A 20,036-nucleotide genomic window follows, 5' to 3' on the forward strand; every position below is an offset into this window, starting at 1 on the left:
CAGGCTGGACTGCCATTTGCCTTCACAACTGCCTTTGTTTCTTGTATTCTGAATCTCTTGTTCCACCACATCCTAAAGGTGCTCCACTGGGTTGAGAACTGAACACAGTGGAGGACATTTGAGTACAGTGAACTCATTATTATGTTCAAGAAACCAGTTTGAGATGATGTGAGCTTTGTGACATGGTGCAATGTCCTGCTGGAAGCAGCCATCAGAGAATTGGTACTAAATTGGTCATAAAGGCACAGATATGGTCAGCAACAATATCTGGTGTTATAACCATATATAATATAATTTCTTCCTCCCCACTCTTGCCAAGTACTTCCTCACAGGAGGTAATCTGATTGTTGGGGTTTTTATCTCTATTATTTTAGGGTCTTTACAATATAAACAGCCTCAACTGTTGTGATTTGGCACTACATAAATAAAATGTAATTGAATTAAATTGGCATGAAACAGCCCAAGAAAATACCCTCACACCATGACACCACCACCACTGGATGGACCCATGCTTTGCTAGTTCTCGCTACAAAAGGATCGATCTGGTAAAGGGGTGGGCAACTCCAGGCCTCGAGGGCCGGTGTCCTGCAGGTTTTAGATATCACCCTGGGTCAATACACCTGAATCAGATGATTAGTTCATTGCCAGGTCTCTAGAGAACTGCAAGACATGTTGAGGAGGTAATTTAGCCATTTGAATCAGCTGTGTTGGATCAAGGACACATCTAAAACCTGCAGGACACTGGCCCTCGAGGCCTGGAGTTGCCCACCCCTAATCTAGTACCTTGCTAGTACTAGGTTGGACCCTGTTTGCTTTCAGAATGAAAGGGTATTAATAAAAGGTCCATGGATTTGTGTTATTTATGCCAAATTCCCAGCAGCTGGGGGAAGTCTGGTCATTCTCCTCTCATCTCCTGTATCTGCTCAAGGCATTTTCTACAGCAGAACTGCCGCTCACTGGATAAGGCCTCCACCAAAGTGGAAACACACCTCCACCTGGCTATGCCTAGAAATCCTGTCATTAAAATTAATATATAATAGGCAATCTTGGAAAAAGTTGAATATAATGAGTTTGACGATGGTCAAAATCGCAAAAACATGTTTCTGTATGAAATTATTTGGCTGAGGTGTAACTGAAGGTACAAGTTTGAAGGCAATTGTACTTCCACTCCAGCAGAGCACAGCTTTGTGGTGTCATTTCTCTAAAGGAACAAAAACCATGACGTTCTGACAGCCCTCTTTAAAATGACTCTAAAGTGAAAAGTATTTCCAATTTCTCCCTTCATGTGTAGCGGATTACGGTGAGCACTCAAAGGCAGCATGTCTGTCCAGGTATAACTCATCTGTCTGCCTCCAACAATAGAACTGACCATCCTGACCAGTCATAGAAAAGATATGTGGTCACATGACAAACAGGGCTGTATTAAGTGTGCGCTGTGGGTTGGGAGGCGGATGATTGAACTTGTCTTTGTCTGGCAGCTGAAGAATAAGACCAGTACTTGTGGCTAATCCCATTTTTTCTTCAAGGAATATATAGGAGGTAAGAGTTGAGCATGGCCATCATCTCAGGGTGCATGATGTCAAAAAGGCCAATAATTGCAATTAAAGCGCTCCTGAGTTAGATACGTAAAACCCATCAGCATGATCAAACGATTACCTGTTACTCGTACCTAGTGAGATGTAATGGATCAAACTGGCTTGGCCATTTTTATGATGACTTCTTCTTTTTTTTCTGTATTCTAATCCAAACTGTGTATATCACGCTGTGGAAGGTGCTAAGCTCGCTCCTGAGACTTTGGAGTTGGTTGCATGCTTTTGGCTTTAACTTAATGCTGCCTAATGCTGAAACCAGCACCCGCAACATTCTTGCCGCTGTCAGACTCTCTGTTGTTCCACAGTTTCAGCCAGACAGGGACTGACCGCATTCATTAAAGCAAATACACATTTAATACCCGGCCATGACAGCTCTCATACATTGTGAATTCTTTCTGGGTTTCCAGTTAGTGTTATTCTTCAACCAGATGGCCTTCTTTCATTTCAGCTTTCTCTACCTTTCTTGGTCTCGCTCACTTTTTCTTCCTTTGCATTGGCCCTTTGACGTCAGCTGCTGAGTTTAGTGCCACAAGTAACCACACTGGGGCCTCCACAGGCGCCGCGATGTGTGAATTTGAGCACATATGTAGCAGAATTTAAACGGAAGCATACATTTGGGGCAGTAACCATATACAGAAGGTGTAAATATGGCGTGCAGAGATTGAATGTGCAGCTGGTCAGGACGGCAGCCAGGCAGTGGGAGCGAGGGTGGAACTGGGGATGTGGAGCTAATTTTATTTCATCATCCATTCACCGTGTGCATGAGAACAAATATCTGTTACCAAATATGACTTTAAAAAGCAAGAGAGTCTACCCAGAGGTATTGTGAAAATGTTTCCCCAAACAATCAGCTGACCAAACTGCAATGGCAAAAATAGCCTGAGTCACAGCTCATTGATTTACTGTGAGTATGCGCGAGGTGAGCCAAGCCCATTGTCTGGAGGAGCTGTTCAGCACCTGTTCAAAAGCTTGCTCTGTTATTCTTATAAATAGACCCTCGCCCTCGGTCCTTCTATTCTGACCCACTGACATTGGCGTTTACGGTTCGGTGATTTATAAGCATGTGGAAAAAAAACACGGCCCCAGGAGGTGCTCTGCGCAACCATATTTCCGACATGTAACTGTTACATATAAAGAACCTTATTGAATCCCTTCCTCTGAGCAGCATGACCTTGACTCTGACATTTTGATGGCGTTGTTACAGAAGCTGGATCGACCGTGTTCCTATGTGAATTTTACTCTATGTATGATTTCATTTTCTTAATGTTAGGTAGCTTTCTCTGATTTCAAAGGGATACACCAATGATTACTTTCATGAAGGACCTCCACGAGAAACAGATAAAGACATCAGAAATACATTTGTTTGTGCTCTTTATCAAAATAAAGGTTGTGTTTTTACAGAGGGAGGTATTTACAAAACTATATCCTATTCCTGTGAAAGAAACGATGAAAAATTAAAAGAGAGGAGCTTGAGATGTCTTGACCTATGATCTGATTATCTATAAAGTTGTGAATAAGAACGTTTTCAGGGGCTGGATACAGTTCTGTGAAAAATTATGTTCATTCTTACTGCTTCCATGAAAATGCCATAATACATTAAATACTTCAAAACTTTGGTGTAACACAATAAAAGAGGCAATTTAATGATCAGTTTTTAAACAATTCAAATATGAATTTCGATTTTAAACCATGTATAATTTCCAGGTATAAAATGTAAAAACAATGCAGAAGTGCCTTAGACTTGCATTTATTCTAAATGTTTTCTTAGTGAATTAATGGGCTTCATCACTAGAATCAGATCCACCCCTCTACCTTACCCAGCTTTTGGCTTTTGTTTCTATTCTGAATACATTTTTTTTAATATTACAGTGAATGACAGATGTGCCAAGATGGCTACATCTGAAATCTCAAGCGTCAGCCTTCAAAACAGTAGTCCACTCATGCGTTAGGTGAACACACACTTCTTCCAAACCCCACGCTACAATTTTGTAACACAATCTTTTTGTTACAAGTCTAGCTTAACCCTCATGACATCCTCATGGCTGTATCAAGGTTGCCCTCTAAGTCTTTAGAAATCGAAATTCGGAACAGCAGCCACTCAGCCTGAGTAGTACAGATCATGACAAGAAAATTGATTTCTAAGTAAACAAAAAGAGGGTAATGGCCGCTTAATAAACCGAGCTTGTACTGAAATCAAATACAACTGCTTTTAAAAGAAATATATTAAGTTAAGCATTGCCATCACGCTAAATAGCACCTGTTATGATGGAGATTTCTTGCACTACTTCAAAGCCTTTTAAGTACCTGGGAAACTGTTTATGAGTGTACGTATCAAAGCCAATGCAATATGTGTGGCTGCAGATACATCAGTGCATCCCCGAAGAACTCATGCAAGCCTGATATTTTCAGCGCTTTTCAGACTCTAGTCGGCTGACTGCAGCCTTGATCAGCGCCAAAAGGAAATGGCTGAGGATTAGGCCTGGAGCTGTTTAAAGCCCTGGGCCTCTGCCTGCAGTGCCCATGGTGGAATCGTTTCGGATTCTACAACTGCTCCAATCTCACAGCATGTAGCCAAGTTGTTTTTTTTAATTTAAATATTTTTTTGTGGATTTTTGGTTTAGTTGTTTGCACAAATGATAAAAGTACCGAAAGGAGAAGAAAAGAAGAAAGATGTGATCCATCTGTTTGAGGGGAAAAAAATCTCGAGGGCTTGCGAAAACATTACAGGCAATGAGATGTCAAGGAAACAAACAATCACAGCAATCACAGCACGAAAATTTGTGAAATGTACAAATAAATATGAACGCCCTAATGACCCGGATGGATACGTGTGGGTATGATTTCGTGTTGTTTCAGCTTCTTTTCTTATGTAAAAATGTATCAAATTAAATTTGTGTGGCGACTTTTTGATGTTTTGCTCTCCGATGCAGGTAACTGTGATCCAAGATGTGTGATCAAGAGCTAGAAGTAGAAGTTATCGAGGAGATTCTGTGAGTACCTTCACTACGCCCTCGAAACACAGCTATAAATACACAAAATCAGCTGATTTTAAAGTTTACATCTTTGCTTCCTGCATTTTCAGGGAGGAAGGTAAGTAAAGGTTTTGTGAGAATTTGCTCTTTATATACCAAAATGTCATTCCTCGCTTCTATACGCTGACCTGATTATGTCTGCTCAGAGGCAGAGACGCAGCAAGAGGAAGGTAAAGGCTTCTTGAGTGGCTTTGCGTGTGCTTCATCTTGTTTCTGGTGTGTCTGTTGCCATTACAGTGTCTGCTGTCAGGGATAAAAAGCCATAGCAAGCTGGCTGTGTGTGTTTTCTTTTTGAATGTTAACAACCTCTCTGTCAACACCGATGTGTCAGCTCATGTTTAGCCGTCAGTTTATATTGGAAATGTCTCCGTGACATTTTCAGGACTGTACAGTTCATCTCAGTATGTATACAGTGTACTGTGGGTTTTAGTCTTCTGACAGGTTTACTAACCAGGTTGCCGATTTGACTCTTTCTAATCAGTTTGACTTTTAGAGAAAAAGTTTACTTAAATATGCTACTTTCACTCCACCGTGCCTGTAGCGACATGGGCCTTTGTTAAAATACACCAGGCTTACTCTTTTTAAATGATGGTATGTTATGCAATAGCTTCACATTTAATTATATTAATTTCTCAGTGGCTGCAGCAGCATTTTTAAATCACCTATCCCCAAAACAGCTATTTTCCAGATAAGATGGATTCCCATATATTTATTGTATTTGTACAGTAATTTTACCCCTACGTCCATGCTTAAGCGTCTCTTGTCACGTGACATATTTCCAGGCAATAATGTTAATGTGAGTGAAGGTTTTCTTCCAGTAAGCCTCTCTAAATCATGGTTATGTTATTGAAAGGGTGTGTTTTATGCCAAACCACAGTCTGTTTCTAAACATAACCAAGTACTTTGTCTCCTAAACCCAGCTCAGCTGTGAAAGAAAATTAAAAAGAAGAAAAAAAGGCAAACTTCTCTCTACCTTTGATAAGCCCTTCTTCAGACCCCTTTAGTCTTAGTTATGAGTTGCATAACATCTGTTTTGTTTTTGGAAAGGACTCATTTTAAGAACTGCACTCACCAGTCATTTGAAGAGGTACACCTACTCATCTGCTCATTAATGTAAATATCTAAGCAGCCAATCATGTGTCAGCAACTTATTGCGGCATGCAGAGATGGTCAAAATGACCTGTTTGACGCAGTTCAAACTGAGAATCTTTAAACATGGCATGGTCGTTGATTCTGAGTATTTCAGAAACTGCTGATCTGCTGAAAGTTTCTCACAAAGCTATCTCCATGGCCCCAAAAAGGGAAAATATCCATTGAGCAGCAGTTCTCTGGGAGAAAAATCCCTTTCTGATGTCAGAGGAGAATGGTCAGATCACAGTAACTCAAATAATCATCGTTACAACCAAGGTATGCAGAAGAGCATCTCTAAATTGCACAGCAGCAGGCTATAAATCCTAAGGGTTTACAAAACTGGAAAACAGAAGACTGTAAAAACTTATTCTGATGAGTCTCTGTGTCTGCTGTGATATTAGATAGGGTTGGAATTTGGCAATAATAACATGACAATCCACCCTTATTCTGAGGAAAGTCCCCATCACCTTGCTGAATCTATGCCACAGAGGCTTAAGAGAATTGGGAAAGCAAAAAAGGTCCAACCCAGTAGTAGTGGAACTAATAAAGTGTGGAGTGTAGTATAGTACAGTTTACAATTTGGTTGCATTGGCTAGCTTGATGAGTTTGGGAGCATCTGCTAGCTCAGGTTAGCACAAATATGCACATGTCAGACTGGCTAGCCAAACCACAATATTTTCTCAAACTTAACCAAGTAAACTTGGTTTCTTTACCCTAACAAAACTTCTCCCATTAACCACAATTACAGGAAACAGAAAAGCTAGCCTGGCTCTATCAAAAGGTACCTGAGCTGTGACAGTACATGCCCAACAGAAATTGCTGCTACCCTACTTATCAAACTTTTCATTTTGGAGAACTTTTACACTGAAGCATTCAGAGGCTACTTTTGTAAAGGAGAGGAGCGCTGATAAGCGTGTGGTAACAGTCATATATAAAACATGTGCTCAGGCTTTGCTTTGATATCTGGCCTGTTGCAAACCGCTCTCGTGTTCAGTTTTTGGCTTTGCTCAAAATGAATGTCAAACACCAGCACTGCTTCTCAGTGCATCCCCAAGAGACAACATCACAGTGCTCAGAGTGTGACCAAAACCCAGCCGCAAGCTGTCTGCAAGAGTCTCATTGATCCACTAATCCATATTTTGTTCACTCAGTCATGGAGACGCTGAAAGAAAAAGGTTTGTATGACTTTTTTTGTCTGTAAACAAAGCATGTTTCTTTACTTACACACTTGTGGGATATTATTGTGGTTGTTTCTGTTGTATCATGCCCTTTTTTGTGTGTTGTTGTTGTATTCACCCAAGAGCAACAGAAGTTTACTTCAATAAGTTTACTTCACTGTTCTTGCTTTGCAGAAGAAGCTGTTCCTGAAGTCGAAGGTAATTCTTCTTTGTACATTTTTTTTCCTCCTCCATTGTGAAGAAATGTTTTTCCTCGATTGTAACAATATTTATGGAGAAAAATTATGATTAATTTCATAAACTTGCACCATTCTAAACATCAGATGAGATCACTGAAATATAAAAAAAATGATTTTTAACATCGTCTCTCCCGTTTCCACATCAAATTGAAACGATACTTCATTCACTTCATCATTACCTCCTTAACTAAATCATTATAAACGTTCCTATGTTCAGTACTCGCTAATTATATGTTTGGCTCCCCAGGAGTTGCCTGCTGAGTTTGGCAGATTTATTTGCCAGGATCTTTGAAAAAAGAAAAAAAATAGAGACACCTACTCAGACAAAAGCGACTTTGTGCAATGCAAGAAGAGCTCTGGGTGTTGAAATTCAATTTTCATTTCAGATCACACATGTTTGACATTCATTTAGTCGTGTTTATCCCACGGCAAACATGTCTTGATTGTTTTAAGAAGGAAAATGCATTGCATCGATTAAAGAGTGACAGCAGCTAATCATATTTTCATTACTCTCACCCCTCAGAACCCCCGGTTTCAACAGCTGAAGGTAATGACCTCTTTTTCCCTTTTAGCTTTATAGGAAATTACGGCCTTCTTGCGAGGGTTTCATCACCAACTGTTCTTGTTATTTTCCTTAACTTTAGCGTTCCATTATTTAATAAACATAACAAATGTGTTCAGCGCCTTGTCCATCTACGAGCAGTCTTAACTGATAAGTTGTTTTCCATTTCCTGCAATCCTCATCTACTGTCTCCTCGCCTTGCCCTCGCCAAGAGCCTGCAGAAGACGGTAATGTATACGGGTGCATATACAAGACTATATCAGTTGTTTTTGTGCGCATCTTTGTCAGGTAATAAAATCCGATTGTTTTGATTTTCTCCTGTACCGAGGCATTCATTTGCAGCGTAAATATCTCAATATCGTCCAATTTTATTTTGGCCCTCATGGTTGATACACATTTATCAAAGAGATGCCTCCACTGTTTCAAGGTAAACTAAGGCTCATGGCTTGCAACCCCGAGAGTACTTAAAGCAACTCTAGTTTGACACGTTATACAGAAACGATTTAGACTCCATTTCCGACCCTGACATGCAAGAAAGATTTTCATATCAATAGACACAGGGTAAATATCAGAGCTGAGTGAAATGGAGTTTGGAAATAATAAAAGGAAATCCATTTGCATTCCACCTGCTGATGCACTAACATTTTCCTTTGTCCTTTTGCAGCCGAGTCTCCAGCTGTGGATGAAGGTACTCTTACATGCTGATAAGGCCTTGTGAAAATAGCTTGATCACTGCTCTAGTTTACCAAAAATGTCTGGTGTCTTCAACCCGCCTTTGATAACCAAACAAAAGGAAATAAAAAATCCACAGATGCTCTCCATCACTGCTAAAATAATGGAAAAATCCAATAAAATAAAGATTTTTAGGACACTGGATACACACATATACACCCATAATATATTATTATTTTCCCTGTTGCAGATATGACAGATGAATCCAAACCTAAACCAAAGTAGGGCTGGGTTTTGGTTTTTTTTTTGTTATTTGAATTTTAATCAGTTTATCCAACTTGCAAAAAGGTTGTTCAAAGTTCCTCTCATTGTAACACAGAGATGTTATATTTCAGGCTGTTTGCACCACCGCTGACTGTGCCAAAGATACCTGAGGGAGAAAAAGTCGACTTTGATGTGAGTGACTGAAGCCAATTTAAAGAAACAGTGTGGCATTTTTCAACATGGCTTGCCTTGGAGTTAGATGGGGAGAGCAGCGCTATTTCTTAATATGAATTTAGAATACATCTCTTTTTTTGGCAACATAGAACATTATTAATTTCTAATTAAAAATGAGTAGGTGGACTCACACTTAAAAAGACATAATCAAAGGCTTATCTGACTTTTGCATGTATCTACAAGTGGGTGTGAAGCACAGCTCTTGATAAAGCTTTGGTTATAAGTACAGGTCCTCTTCAGTTAAAAAGATACACTCAGCAGCCACTTTATTAGGTGACCTTACTAGTACCATGTTGGACCCGCTTTTACCTTCAAAACTGCCTTTAATCTTGGTGGCATAGATTCAACAAGATGCTGGAATCCTTCCTCTGAGATTTTGGTCCATATCGACATGACAGCATCACACAGATGCTGCAGAGTTCTCGGCTACTCGCCAATCATATCAATCTCCTGTTCTGCCACATCCCAGAGGTGCTCTAATGGATTGAGATCTGGTGACTGTGAAGACTATTTGAATACAGTGAACTCATTGTCATGTTCAAGAAAGTAGTTTAGGATGACTAAACTAGCAAATGAACTTTGTGACATAGTGCAGTTATCAGAAGATGGGTACACTGTGGTTATAGAGGGTTGGACACAGTCAGCAACAACACTCAGGTAGGCTGTGGTGTTTAAATGATGCTCAGTTGCTATTAAGATGCCTAAAGTGTGCCCCCACACTGTGGGAGCCTGAACCGCTGATGCACAACAAGACAAAATGGATCCATATTGGTATGTTGCCTATGCAACAATTTCAGACTCGACCATTTGAGCATCACAGCAGAAATCAAGACTCATCAGACCAGGCAACCTTTTTCCAATCTTCTATTCTTCAACTTCTGTGAATGATAGCCTGGTTCCTGTCCTTAACTGACGCCAGGTGTGGTCTTCTGCTGCTGTATTGCTGTCATTTCCTTCAAGGTTAAATTTGTTGTGTGTTCAGAGATGCTTTTTTTGCATACCTTTATTGTAACAAGGGATTATTTGAGTTCCTGAAGGAAGGATCGTGTCCATTCTCCTCTGACCTCTGGCATTTTCACCCAAAGAATCGCTGCTCACTGGATGTTTTCTATTTTCCGAGCATTTTCTCTAAACCTTAGAGATGTTTGTGTGGGAATATCTCAGCAGATTTCCAAAATACTATAACAACCATGCCACATCCAAAGTCACTTTAAACACCTTACTTGACACTAACTTTGAACTTCTCGATCATGCCTATATGCCTGAAACCACTGAGTTGCTGCCATGTGCTAAGTTATTGGGTGATTAGAGATTTGTATTAACATGCAGTAATAAAGTAATAAAGTTAGTGTATATAATCATCAAGTTTCATGTGTGTTGCATGTTTGAGGACTGTACTAGTGGGTGTCTGCCTGTTTTCCTTGCCAAAATGTAGATCTTAGCGTGAAGCCAGTACTGGAGATGATATGCATACGAGTCGTGCTCAGTAGAGAACTAAAAACATCTATACGTGACTGCAGGATATCCACAGGAAGCGTCAGGAGAAGGATCTGACTGAGCTGCAATCTCTGATCGAGGCCCACTTCATTCAGAGAAAGAAGGACGAGGAGGAGCTCATCGCTCTCGTTAACAGGATTGTAAGTATTCCAGGAAAGCGTGCCAGATCGCTACAGTGATGCACCACCCAGCAAACAATTACACTCTGTTTATGTGTGCGTGTGTGTGGTTGTGTTTGCGTGTGGGCATGGATGATTAGGAGAAGCGTCGTGCTGAGAGAGCTGAGCAACAGAGGATCAGAACCGAGCATGAGAAGGAGAGGCAGAATCGGCTTGCTGTGAGTTTCTAGATGCAGTTGCCTCTGCCTTTTTTCAGAATGTGATAATGTTTGCAATAAACGAAGAGTGTCCTGCCCCCAGGAGCTGACACGCTGTGGTTTTACCCACGTTCCTGAACAGAATTAGAGTACAGTCTGCAAAAGCCTAATTAACAACAAAAAAAAGAACCATCCTGGATCTGTTTGTCCTCTGTTTTCATGTAATGTTACGCACTGGCTTTTTAATGGCTAGTGAAAATTTACGTTTGAATCTGATTCCATAAACTGGGATAAACACAAAGTTCTTTGCACTCGGATATTTGCTTTCCATCTTACAATTTCTTTTTTTACTTTAAACCTGCCCTCAACATTTTTAATAATAACAATGGGTCAAATGATAATATTTGACTCACTGATTCTGTATAAAGCCTCATTTTCAGCCACAGGAGAAAGGCGTTGTTAGCAAGTGTAGAGCCAAATATTTCTCTTAAGAGGAGCCAGAATTGTACAGAAGTATTAGACTAGTGTTAAACTTGCTATGGTCACAAACACATCTCCAAGTGAATGCTTGGAATTTAAGTAGGAAAATTAATTTTAGTGCTCTAACTTATCTTAAAACATGAGACTATGTCGGTGATGGATTCACAGCTTGTTTCTGCTGCCCCCAAGTGGCAGTAAAAATATTATTTATGTATTTTGCACATAGACGTTAATCTTATGTGCAGAATAACCTTGATTGCACAATAGAATAGCCTTGCTCACATAAAAACAATATTCTGAACTTTTTCAGAATGAACGACAATGGACGCTACATTCTTTTTTATGACATCAGAGGATGTCAGAACGTTTGGAGGATGCTATCTTCAGTCCTGTTTTAGTGGCTGGAAAGACAAGTGGACAGATGGTTTCATTTTCTCTTTTCTGTTCTTTAATCCGTGTCACAGGAAGAAAAGGAGAGGAAGGAACAGGAAGAGGCCCGCAGGAAGCAGGACGAGGACGCCAAGAAGAAGAAGGCTCTCACAAACATGACTCAGCAGTACTCTGGCTTCCAGCAGAGGGTGAGTGATCACACACGCGCACACATTTGCATTCAAAGCAATAGGAAATATGATCAGCTTCACAGTTTGCCTGTTTATTATGTAAATGCGGTCTCTTCCTTATTTTACACGTTCATTAAATCTCACATCCAGCAAGACGGAAAGCGGGGAGCGAAGAAGCAGACGGAGAGAGAGAAGAAAAGAAAGATCCTGGCGGAGAGGAAGAAACCTCTCAACGTCGAGCGTCTCAACGAGGACAAACTGAAGTAAGGACACTACTGTTCACAGTTCTGCTCAAACACCTAAATCCACATTTCAAGTCTGCTGCAGGTGATTTGGCGGTGCATAAACTCTCATCTACCTCCCATTACAGTTTGAGCCTTTTGGCCTTTAGGTTTTCACTTTTTATATTCCTCCTGGTTTTGATTAAAAGGGAGAAGGCCAATGAGCTCTATCAGTGGCTGTGGATGCTGGAGGCTGAGAAGTTTGACTTCACCAAGACACTGATGAGACAGAAATATGATGTAAGTATTTCGCCTCGGGATATTACGTGCCGTGCAATGACATAGTGAACACCGGTTTTTGATTTACAAGCTTTTATTTGCACCTGTTAAAATATCAGCTAACAGTAATCAAACTTAATGCAAAGTCATTCTATTTAAATGATCAGCTGGCTCCAGATCTGCATCACTGAGCAGCAGAATTTGTGAGTAACTGTTAAAGACGAGTCTGAGCCTTCTGGTTTTTTGGTCTGTGTGTCAAAGGGTCAAAAACTGAGTCTCAAAGGGCTGAACCAGAGCTGACTGACCGCTGAGTGAGTAAGTTATAAACAGGAGGTGAAAACAGTGGTGTGTGCTGGTGAAGCTAGCGTGTGGCCGTTTAATCCTGGACCTTAAGAGACAGTACAGAGTTGAGACGGTACTTGAGGTCTGACTTACAAGAAGGCAGAGACACAAGACAAAGGAAAAAGGTTTTTTTTTTAATTATTTCCTTTGTTTCTAAGATTTTAATTCCCTTAGCAGAACAAAAATCTAATATTACAAGGTTCACATTAACTCTTTAACCTAAAAAAACAACATCTGATGACCTCTCCTGTATCCTTAATGGCAAGATTTGGCAACTCAGTATATATTTATAAAGACGTGCTTTGACAATCAGTAAAATAGGTTCCGGGTTTTTCCAATAATAGCCCTACTAAGCTGTACAGGGAGAAAGTCATTCGGTTCCAGAAGGAGGCCTGAATTATGACAGTAGTAGGCGTCCAAGGGGAAAAGAGTCCGTGGTTCCCTGATATGGCGATTTCCGTGTTTTTATTTGTGGGCTTTTTATGATTTACAATTCAAAATAATTCTTATTTACATGATACCGGGTCTTTTTGCACACCATCACATTTAACTCACTGTCAAATAAAAGCTGTTTTATGTTCTCTCTTTCTTTAAGGCCGCCTTCTGACTAATTTGCTGGTGGAAAAAATAGGCTAGTCAACTAGTCTAAAAGACAGAAAATCTAAAGAAAACATTTTAAAGCAGACATATTAAATGTACAAAGATCAAAATTGGCCAAACAAATATTTTGTGTACATTTTAGGAGCTACATGAAACCATTAATTGCCTCATTATTGATCTCATTCAGTTTAATTCTATTTACTTTATATTCATAACAGCAGTTGCCTGAAGGTGCTTTGCATTGTAGGGTAAAACTTTACAATATCAGAAAGAAAACCCAAACAGTCAGACAACTTGGTAACTGTGGGAAGGAAAAACACGGTTTTAACAGGAAGAAAACCCCAGCACATAGGGTTTCAAATGTTGCTAAATTGCATAGCACTTCGCACCACGTATGATGATGCAAATACACACAGTGTCAGATTAGTTTGTACAGCTGAGCTAATTTTAGCAGTGCTAGCAACAGTAGCCTTGGTTACTTTCATGCTAGTGTCCAGTAAGAAAGGGAGGTGAAGCTAGCTGTCAGGGATGCCAGTGGTGTCCTAACTCTACAGTGGCCCTGGAAGGCCAAACGGACTGCAACTTAAGAAAACACCAGCAATAAGAAAAACGCTGCAAAAGCACACAAAACACAACGGAAATAGGAAAAACCAAAACAGAAACAGGAAAAACAACAACGGAAACAAGAAAAACGAAAAAAGAAATAGGAAAAAACCCAAGGGAAGTGTTTCTGGGGAGACAATAACCCGACGGACCAGTTGCAGGAACCCAAAACGTGGTAGGCGTGTTTTATCATGATTGATATAATACTGATGATGGATTTTTAGGCTAATGGCAGGCTAACACACTTACCTCTCATTTTTTCTTTCCTCATAAAACCGATAGATCCTCCACTCCATTTAAGTGTCTCCCAGCGCAATTCTTAGCATATTTTGGTTCCTGCAACTGGTCCGTCGGGTTATTGTCTCCCCAGAAACACTTCCCTTGCGCTTTTGGAAATCTGTTTTTTCCTGTTTCTGTTTTCGTTTATCCTATTTCTGTTTTCGTTTTTCCTATTTCCGTTGTGTTTTGTGTGCTTTTGCAGCGTTTTTCTTATTGCTGGTGTTTTCTTAAGTTGCAATCCGTTTGGCCTCTCAGTGCCACTGTACGTAACACCTCTGAGGCTTTACCTGCCGTTGTACATGAATATGTTTAGTACTAGCTAATCTGGTGCTGATTAGCAAGGGCAGCAAGGTTTAAACATCGAGTCAACTAATCACACAAATAAAAGAGGGTGGGGCTGCTGTGTTCATACTCTAGGCTGTGCGACTGAGATGGACGTATTAGGCATATCCGCTTTCAGTGACATCAGAGAGAGCCAAGTTTAGGAAACAATGTCTGAAATATAGCGTTTAAAGTAGTTTGAAGCCTTACAAGGTTTACTTGTGCATACATGGACCTCATTATTTAAAACTTTGGAAATGAATGTCCAACATTATATAATTGACAGAAAATAACAAAGGTATAGTAGGTTCACTTTAAATTTGTAAGACAGAATGTGAATGTCAGATTTGTTTTTGCATTATGTTGGGACTTTTTCATTAGCATTTTTAGCAATGTTGTGTATTTAAAGCAGATGGCAACTGTGGTTTTTCCAAATCTTTTACTTGGAACTGTCAACTGAGTATCAGCCATTGATGCTGTATTTGAGGTTTTATTACATAGGGGAGAGGCAAGTAGCTTCATATTCAGTGTGGTGCAATAAAGTCTTTCTAAAATCTTTGTTTACTTTTGTGTGTCTGGAAGCACTATTTGATTTACACATTCACCAAGTTACACATGAGCAGTAATCCGAATATTAGCTTTCAGTCTGTTTAAAATATGTCTTAAATATAGACTGTTCACAGAACAGGTTGCCATGCGGACATACAATTATGTAGGAGAATATGCTGTTAGCTAGTTACTCCATAGGACCAGAAGATCCTCTTTTTCTGGCTCAGCTGGCGTCTGTTGTTTTTCCTGGACTCAGCATGTCCTCCATGTTTCTTCCTCTACAGATCACTCTGCTCCAGGTTCGTGTTCAGAACAACCAGAGGTAAGTAACATCTATGAACCACCCTTCAGGTGTGGCTCATATTTGCACTAAGGGCATCATTAGAATTTCTTTAAAAATGTTGTTGTGTATCAAGGTGATTTTGCTTTTCCTTTCGATTAAACACTCCCGGAGAAATCTAATCCAGGGATGGGTAATTGATTTAATTCTCCCTTTTTTTCTTTTTTTTTTAAACAAAGACATGACATTAACACTGAGCACATCTGTGTTCAGTTTATTGGTGAAGCCAACAACACAACTCAGTTGCTCATTTGGCCCACTGGGAAAATTGGATTTCTATTATTCAGAAAGAATTTGGTCGTTTATACATTTTTTCTCGGGCATGTTACACTAAAAGCCTCCAAAATTCACATAATGCTGTATAATATTAATTGGGAGCGTGATGTCTTAGCTGGGCTACAAATTATCACAGGTACATGAAAACGTAGCCAAACTTATTTTTGTTTGAAACAGACATGAAAAGGATCACCTCATTAATAGAAATTCTTGTAGTTCTTGTGTATTGCAACCTTTTTTAGGCTTGTATGCAGTTTCCTTTATTTATTTTTATCATCTTTTCTGGTTTATATTCTCTTAAATGCTGTTACAACACTTTTCATCTTTCCCTTTCATCTTTTACATTTTTCAGTTTTTGATTTTAAGTATGTCAAAAATTAGGACAGACAGTGTGAGTTGTGTGTCGAAGCAGCCTGTATTTTTATGACTGTATCAGATCTTATGGGCAAGGGTGCAAAACAGACAGCGGCTGCACATCAAAGGTGAGGAGACAGTCATCGTTTGCCAGCTGTGTTCAGCATAAAATTGTGTCCTTTGTCCCTGTCTAATAGAATGATGCTTTGGCATTTGCCCTTTCCTTTCATCTATCACAGCTCTTTCTTGCTGTCCCTCTTATTTTCATATAGCACATGGGGCCCCACTTAGTATAAACACTAAGGAAACATAACCCAAAACCAATCTATATGCAGACAAGGATATGTACTGTCATTCAAGTACCAGACACTGAGGTACCAACATGGCACGAGATATTTTAAATGTCATTTCCACTCTTTTTATTTGGTTAAAATGAAACCGCAGCTTGTTTTGATTATATTGATTATATTATAATTTATATGACATATATTTATTTTCAACTATTTATCCAAATTGTCAAAGTTGTGGTCATACCTTAAGACAAATATTTTAACCCTACTTGAAAGTTTCTATACTTTAATGTTTATGCTTGTGTACGATCATGTGAAAAAAGCTTTTACAGTCCTGTGAAAAACTGTGCACATCCCATAATTCATTTGCTTGTAGAAACACTTTTGGTAGCAGCCACTTGAAGTCCTTCTTTTTCTGTTTGGCTTTATCAGACTCTCACATTGTTCTGGAGAAACTTTTGCCCACCCACAGTGTGCTTCAGTTCATGGAGGTTTGCAGGCATTCATTTATGCATAGCTCTCTCAAGGTCCTGCCACAGCATTTCACTCAGGTTGAGGTCTGGACTTGGCGTGGGCTATTGCGACATGATTCTTTTATTTTTCAGCCATTCTGTGGTAGATTTGCTGCTGTGTTTGGGATCACTGTCCTGTTCTGTTACTCAGTTTGGGCCAAACTTTAGCTTGCCTCACACAATGGCCTCACATCTGACAGCTGGTATGAGGTGTTTGTGCTATTTTTCTGCTTTTTCGTTTTCTGTGCTGTGCATTATGGGCAAAACTCTTCACTGTTTGTCCAAAGGACATTTTTCCACAGGTTTTGTGGTTTGTTCCGATGCACCTTTGCAAATCTAAGCTGTGCTGTTATGCTCTTTTTTAAAGAGAAGCAGCTTTCTCCTGGAAACCTGTCTAAATTCAAATGCAAATGTTATTTGTCACATACACAGTCATACACAGTACGATATGCAGTGAAATGCTTAGACAACTGCTCGTGACCTAAACTAAAAGACTATGGATAGGAAATAAATATGAAAATTAAAATAAAGGGCAAATTTAACTAGGAAAGAATAAAATAAAATATAAAAATTAAAGTTAAAAATAAAATAACTGTAACAAAATACACAATATAGAAAATATATAAAGAATATATGAAGAAATATAGAACAATAAGAGCAGCTGTGCAAGTAATAAATGGTATTGAAGTAATAAATGGTTATGAATAATGAATAAATAAGTCATGCTACTTGCCTTCTAAAAACTGTAAACACAGTAAAGGTAGTAAGGGCGTAAAGTCCTGTGAAACAGGGGCGGATTAACTGTGGTGGCATGTGCATAAGGTGCCCACCCCACTAAAAAATAAATAGCAAAAATATTGTGAAACATAAAAAGTTAGACTTGTATTTCTAACTGATCCACCTCTTGTTGTGTAGCTTTCTGGATTTTATACTTACAATTGGGCTACATGGTTATTTATTATAAAGGCTATACACTACATAAAATTAAAATTCACATTTCTTTATGTTACTGAAATATGTAGATATTTTGGGCTAAAGATAATAAGAAAGTTACAATGTTTATATGAAATGTGTAACATATGTAAATGTGTTGCATTTGATGTAATTTAACCTTGTTTCCCAGCCACTGTGCCTCGACACATAGGTGTGCCGTGGAAGATTATCTGGTTCCACCTGATAAATACTCTAAGCAACCAGCATGAGTAGCGATCAGAACAATTACATTCTCCTTCGCTATAGGGCAGTACAACTACCTGCTGTAATTAAATGAGTTGCCAACTGCCAGTAAAACAGAAGAAAACAAAGAAGAAAATCCATAATAGTCATGCTGTGAGACAACGCAGCGCGGCGCGTAATAGCAATAGATAAATATTTGAAAAGAAAAAAAAGTAGTCAATCTGGCCTGGGTCCTGGAGAAAATTCCCACCCAGAAAAAGGCCCTAGGATGAGTAGTGGTCAGAAGAAAGCAAAAAAGGTATACAAACCAAACCAATTCCACTATGCCTGGTGCGCGGGGAAAAATTATCAATATGCTTTTTGTGACATTTTTGTTCGGTGGTGTGCTGTGTGATTTGTCTGATGCAAAATATGTGAAATACATGGCTGCAAAAGATTGGAAAACACAGTTTTAACCATATATAGTACATATTACAGAATGTAACGCCTGAATGTGTAAAGAAATGGCTTTGATTTTGCCACCCCGTTTGATTTCCATGCCACCCTAACCAAATTTCTCTAGATCCGCCCCTGCTCTGAAAACGTTTTCACTGGACTATGTTTCCAGCTAGTTTGCATTGTCAGCTAACAATTCCACTTTATCCATACATTAATGTTGCTACATGTACTTTAAATGTGTTTTTTACATCATTAGCTAAAAGGTTAAAATAGCTATTAGCTATCTTTTTAGCTAGCTTTTTGCTTCTTGAAAATAATGTTTCCATGTATGCCAGCAAACTACAGAATTACTCCCTGGGTACTATTAAAAGACATTATGAAATAATCATAACTGCAAGCAGGTGAAGGAAGATAAGCATTAAATAGTTAAACATTGTTTATTTTCTCCAAATCCGGCTTATCGTTATCAAGTCTTTTTTTTTTTTTTTAATCTAGTGTCTATTCACACCTCTATTAAATACTGCTTATTTTTTTGATTTAAGATCAGTAAATTGGTTCATATTTATTCATGATTACAACTTCAGTAGCTTATTTGTTTTAATTTTAATGCTTTCCATAGCAGGAAAAATGCCGTACGGAGGTTCAAATAGGTGTAAACTATGCAGTTTAACTTTAAAAATATTCATCTATGCACACATGCTGAACAGTTGAATATTTTTGTCTGACTTCACAGCGCCAAAGGGAGAGGAAAGGCCAAGGGCAGAGTGAGATAGATGGAAACGTCGACATATGTTCTCAGAGAAGCCATCTCACCAAGAGTGCCCGTGTTGGAATTTGTTCTCAATCTGCACTTCAGTAATCTCAGTTTTGTGCCTTTTAGCCCTTAGCCTTTACAAACAATAAACAGACTTGTGCTTTTATGCCCGTTTGTGTGTTTTCATGTTAAATTATCTCAGAAATGAAGCACTCTTTTCTTTTCACTAATCCTCACTCTTTGCACATATGAATTCAAACCAATTAACTGGCAGTAAAATACCACTTTTTATTTATTTTATTTTTTTTGGGAACCACACACAGAACCACAGTGCACCATGAATTTTCTTTACACATAGGCAGCGATATGTAAACTTAATTAAATGACGTCCTGCTACGGTGCTCTGGAAATTATCCACACATTTAAATAACACAGTAATAAATAAAGACTGATGGCAATACAGTGTCAGGTTAATGGACTTGCTTTACAGTACAGTGCAGTTATAATAGTGCAAAGATTAAGATGGAGGTTTGATGGTTTCGGACATGTGACAGCTACTCTTAAATGAAAAGGCTGCGAATTAGGAGCTGAATATTTTAAATACATTACTTTTCTTTTTTTGAGTATATAACTTGGAGCCAAAATATTAAATGCTTTGCTGAGTTGCCAAAAAATGGATTCAAAAACTTTGATTTCAGCATCGCACAAATGTCCATCTCCATACTGGTTAACCACACTTTGGCGAAAACGAAAAGTACACTGCCTTTGGCGGCACTCTCAGTTCCTCCTGGAGTCGTGGGTGGCGACATTTTACCGTTAGCAAACAGAGGCAGTGCATTTTCACGTGCTCCAGACAACACTACACTTTTTTAGTGAACAACACGAGTTTCGCTCCTTTCAAGTAGCTCTGTACACCGAAGCAGAGATCAGAATATTTTCATGGTA

The 20,036-nt window shown here is 39.1% G+C and overlaps 1 protein-coding gene across 2 annotated transcripts; it reads left to right on the forward strand.

Annotated features, from left to right (window-relative positions):
* The first annotated feature begins 753 nt into the window (after positions 1-753).
* On the forward strand, positions 754-20,029 carry tnnt2e (troponin T2e, cardiac). Of its 2 annotated transcripts, XM_005915632.2 has the most exons (18): positions 754-1,539; positions 4,523-4,582; positions 4,675-4,682; positions 4,771-4,794; positions 6,907-6,930; positions 7,108-7,131; positions 7,696-7,719; positions 7,947-7,961; positions 8,399-8,422; positions 8,657-8,687; positions 8,802-8,862; positions 10,425-10,541; positions 10,661-10,738; positions 11,662-11,775; positions 11,908-12,020; positions 12,188-12,278; positions 15,236-15,273; positions 19,071-20,029. In XM_005915632.2, the coding sequence occupies exons 2-18, from the start codon at positions 4,539-4,541 to the stop codon at positions 19,108-19,110; spliced, it is 870 nt and encodes a 289-aa protein (XP_005915694.1). In that variant the 5' UTR covers positions 754-1,539; positions 4,523-4,538; the 3' UTR covers positions 19,111-20,029. The 2 variants fall into 2 exon arrangements, with proteins under 2 accessions (XP_005915694.1, XP_005915695.1); XM_005915633.2 differs by lacking the exon at positions 6,907-6,930 and having other exon boundaries at positions 759-1,539.
* Positions 20,030-20,036: the final 7 nt, after the last annotated feature.

The sequence above is a fragment of the Haplochromis burtoni genome, unplaced genomic scaffold (genome assembly GCF_018398535.1).
Source record: "Haplochromis burtoni strain Fernald_Lab_line unplaced genomic scaffold, NCSU_Asbu1 Contig_14, whole genome shotgun sequence".
NCBI classification, from domain to species: Eukaryota; Metazoa; Chordata; class Actinopteri; order Cichliformes; family Cichlidae; genus Haplochromis; species Haplochromis burtoni.

Coding starts and splice junctions, on each gene's coding strand:
- tnnt2e (XM_005915632.2), top strand. CDS start 4,539: ATGTGTGATCAAGAGCTAGAAGTAGAAGTTATCGAGGAGATTCT. Junction 6,931..7,107: donor GGAGACGCTGAAAGAAAAAG/GTTTGTATGACT, acceptor CTTGCTTTGCAG/AAGAAGCTGTTCCTGAAGTC. Junction 8,423..8,656: donor GTCTCCAGCTGTGGATGAAG/GTACTCTTACAT, acceptor TCCCTGTTGCAG/ATATGACAGATGAATCCAAA.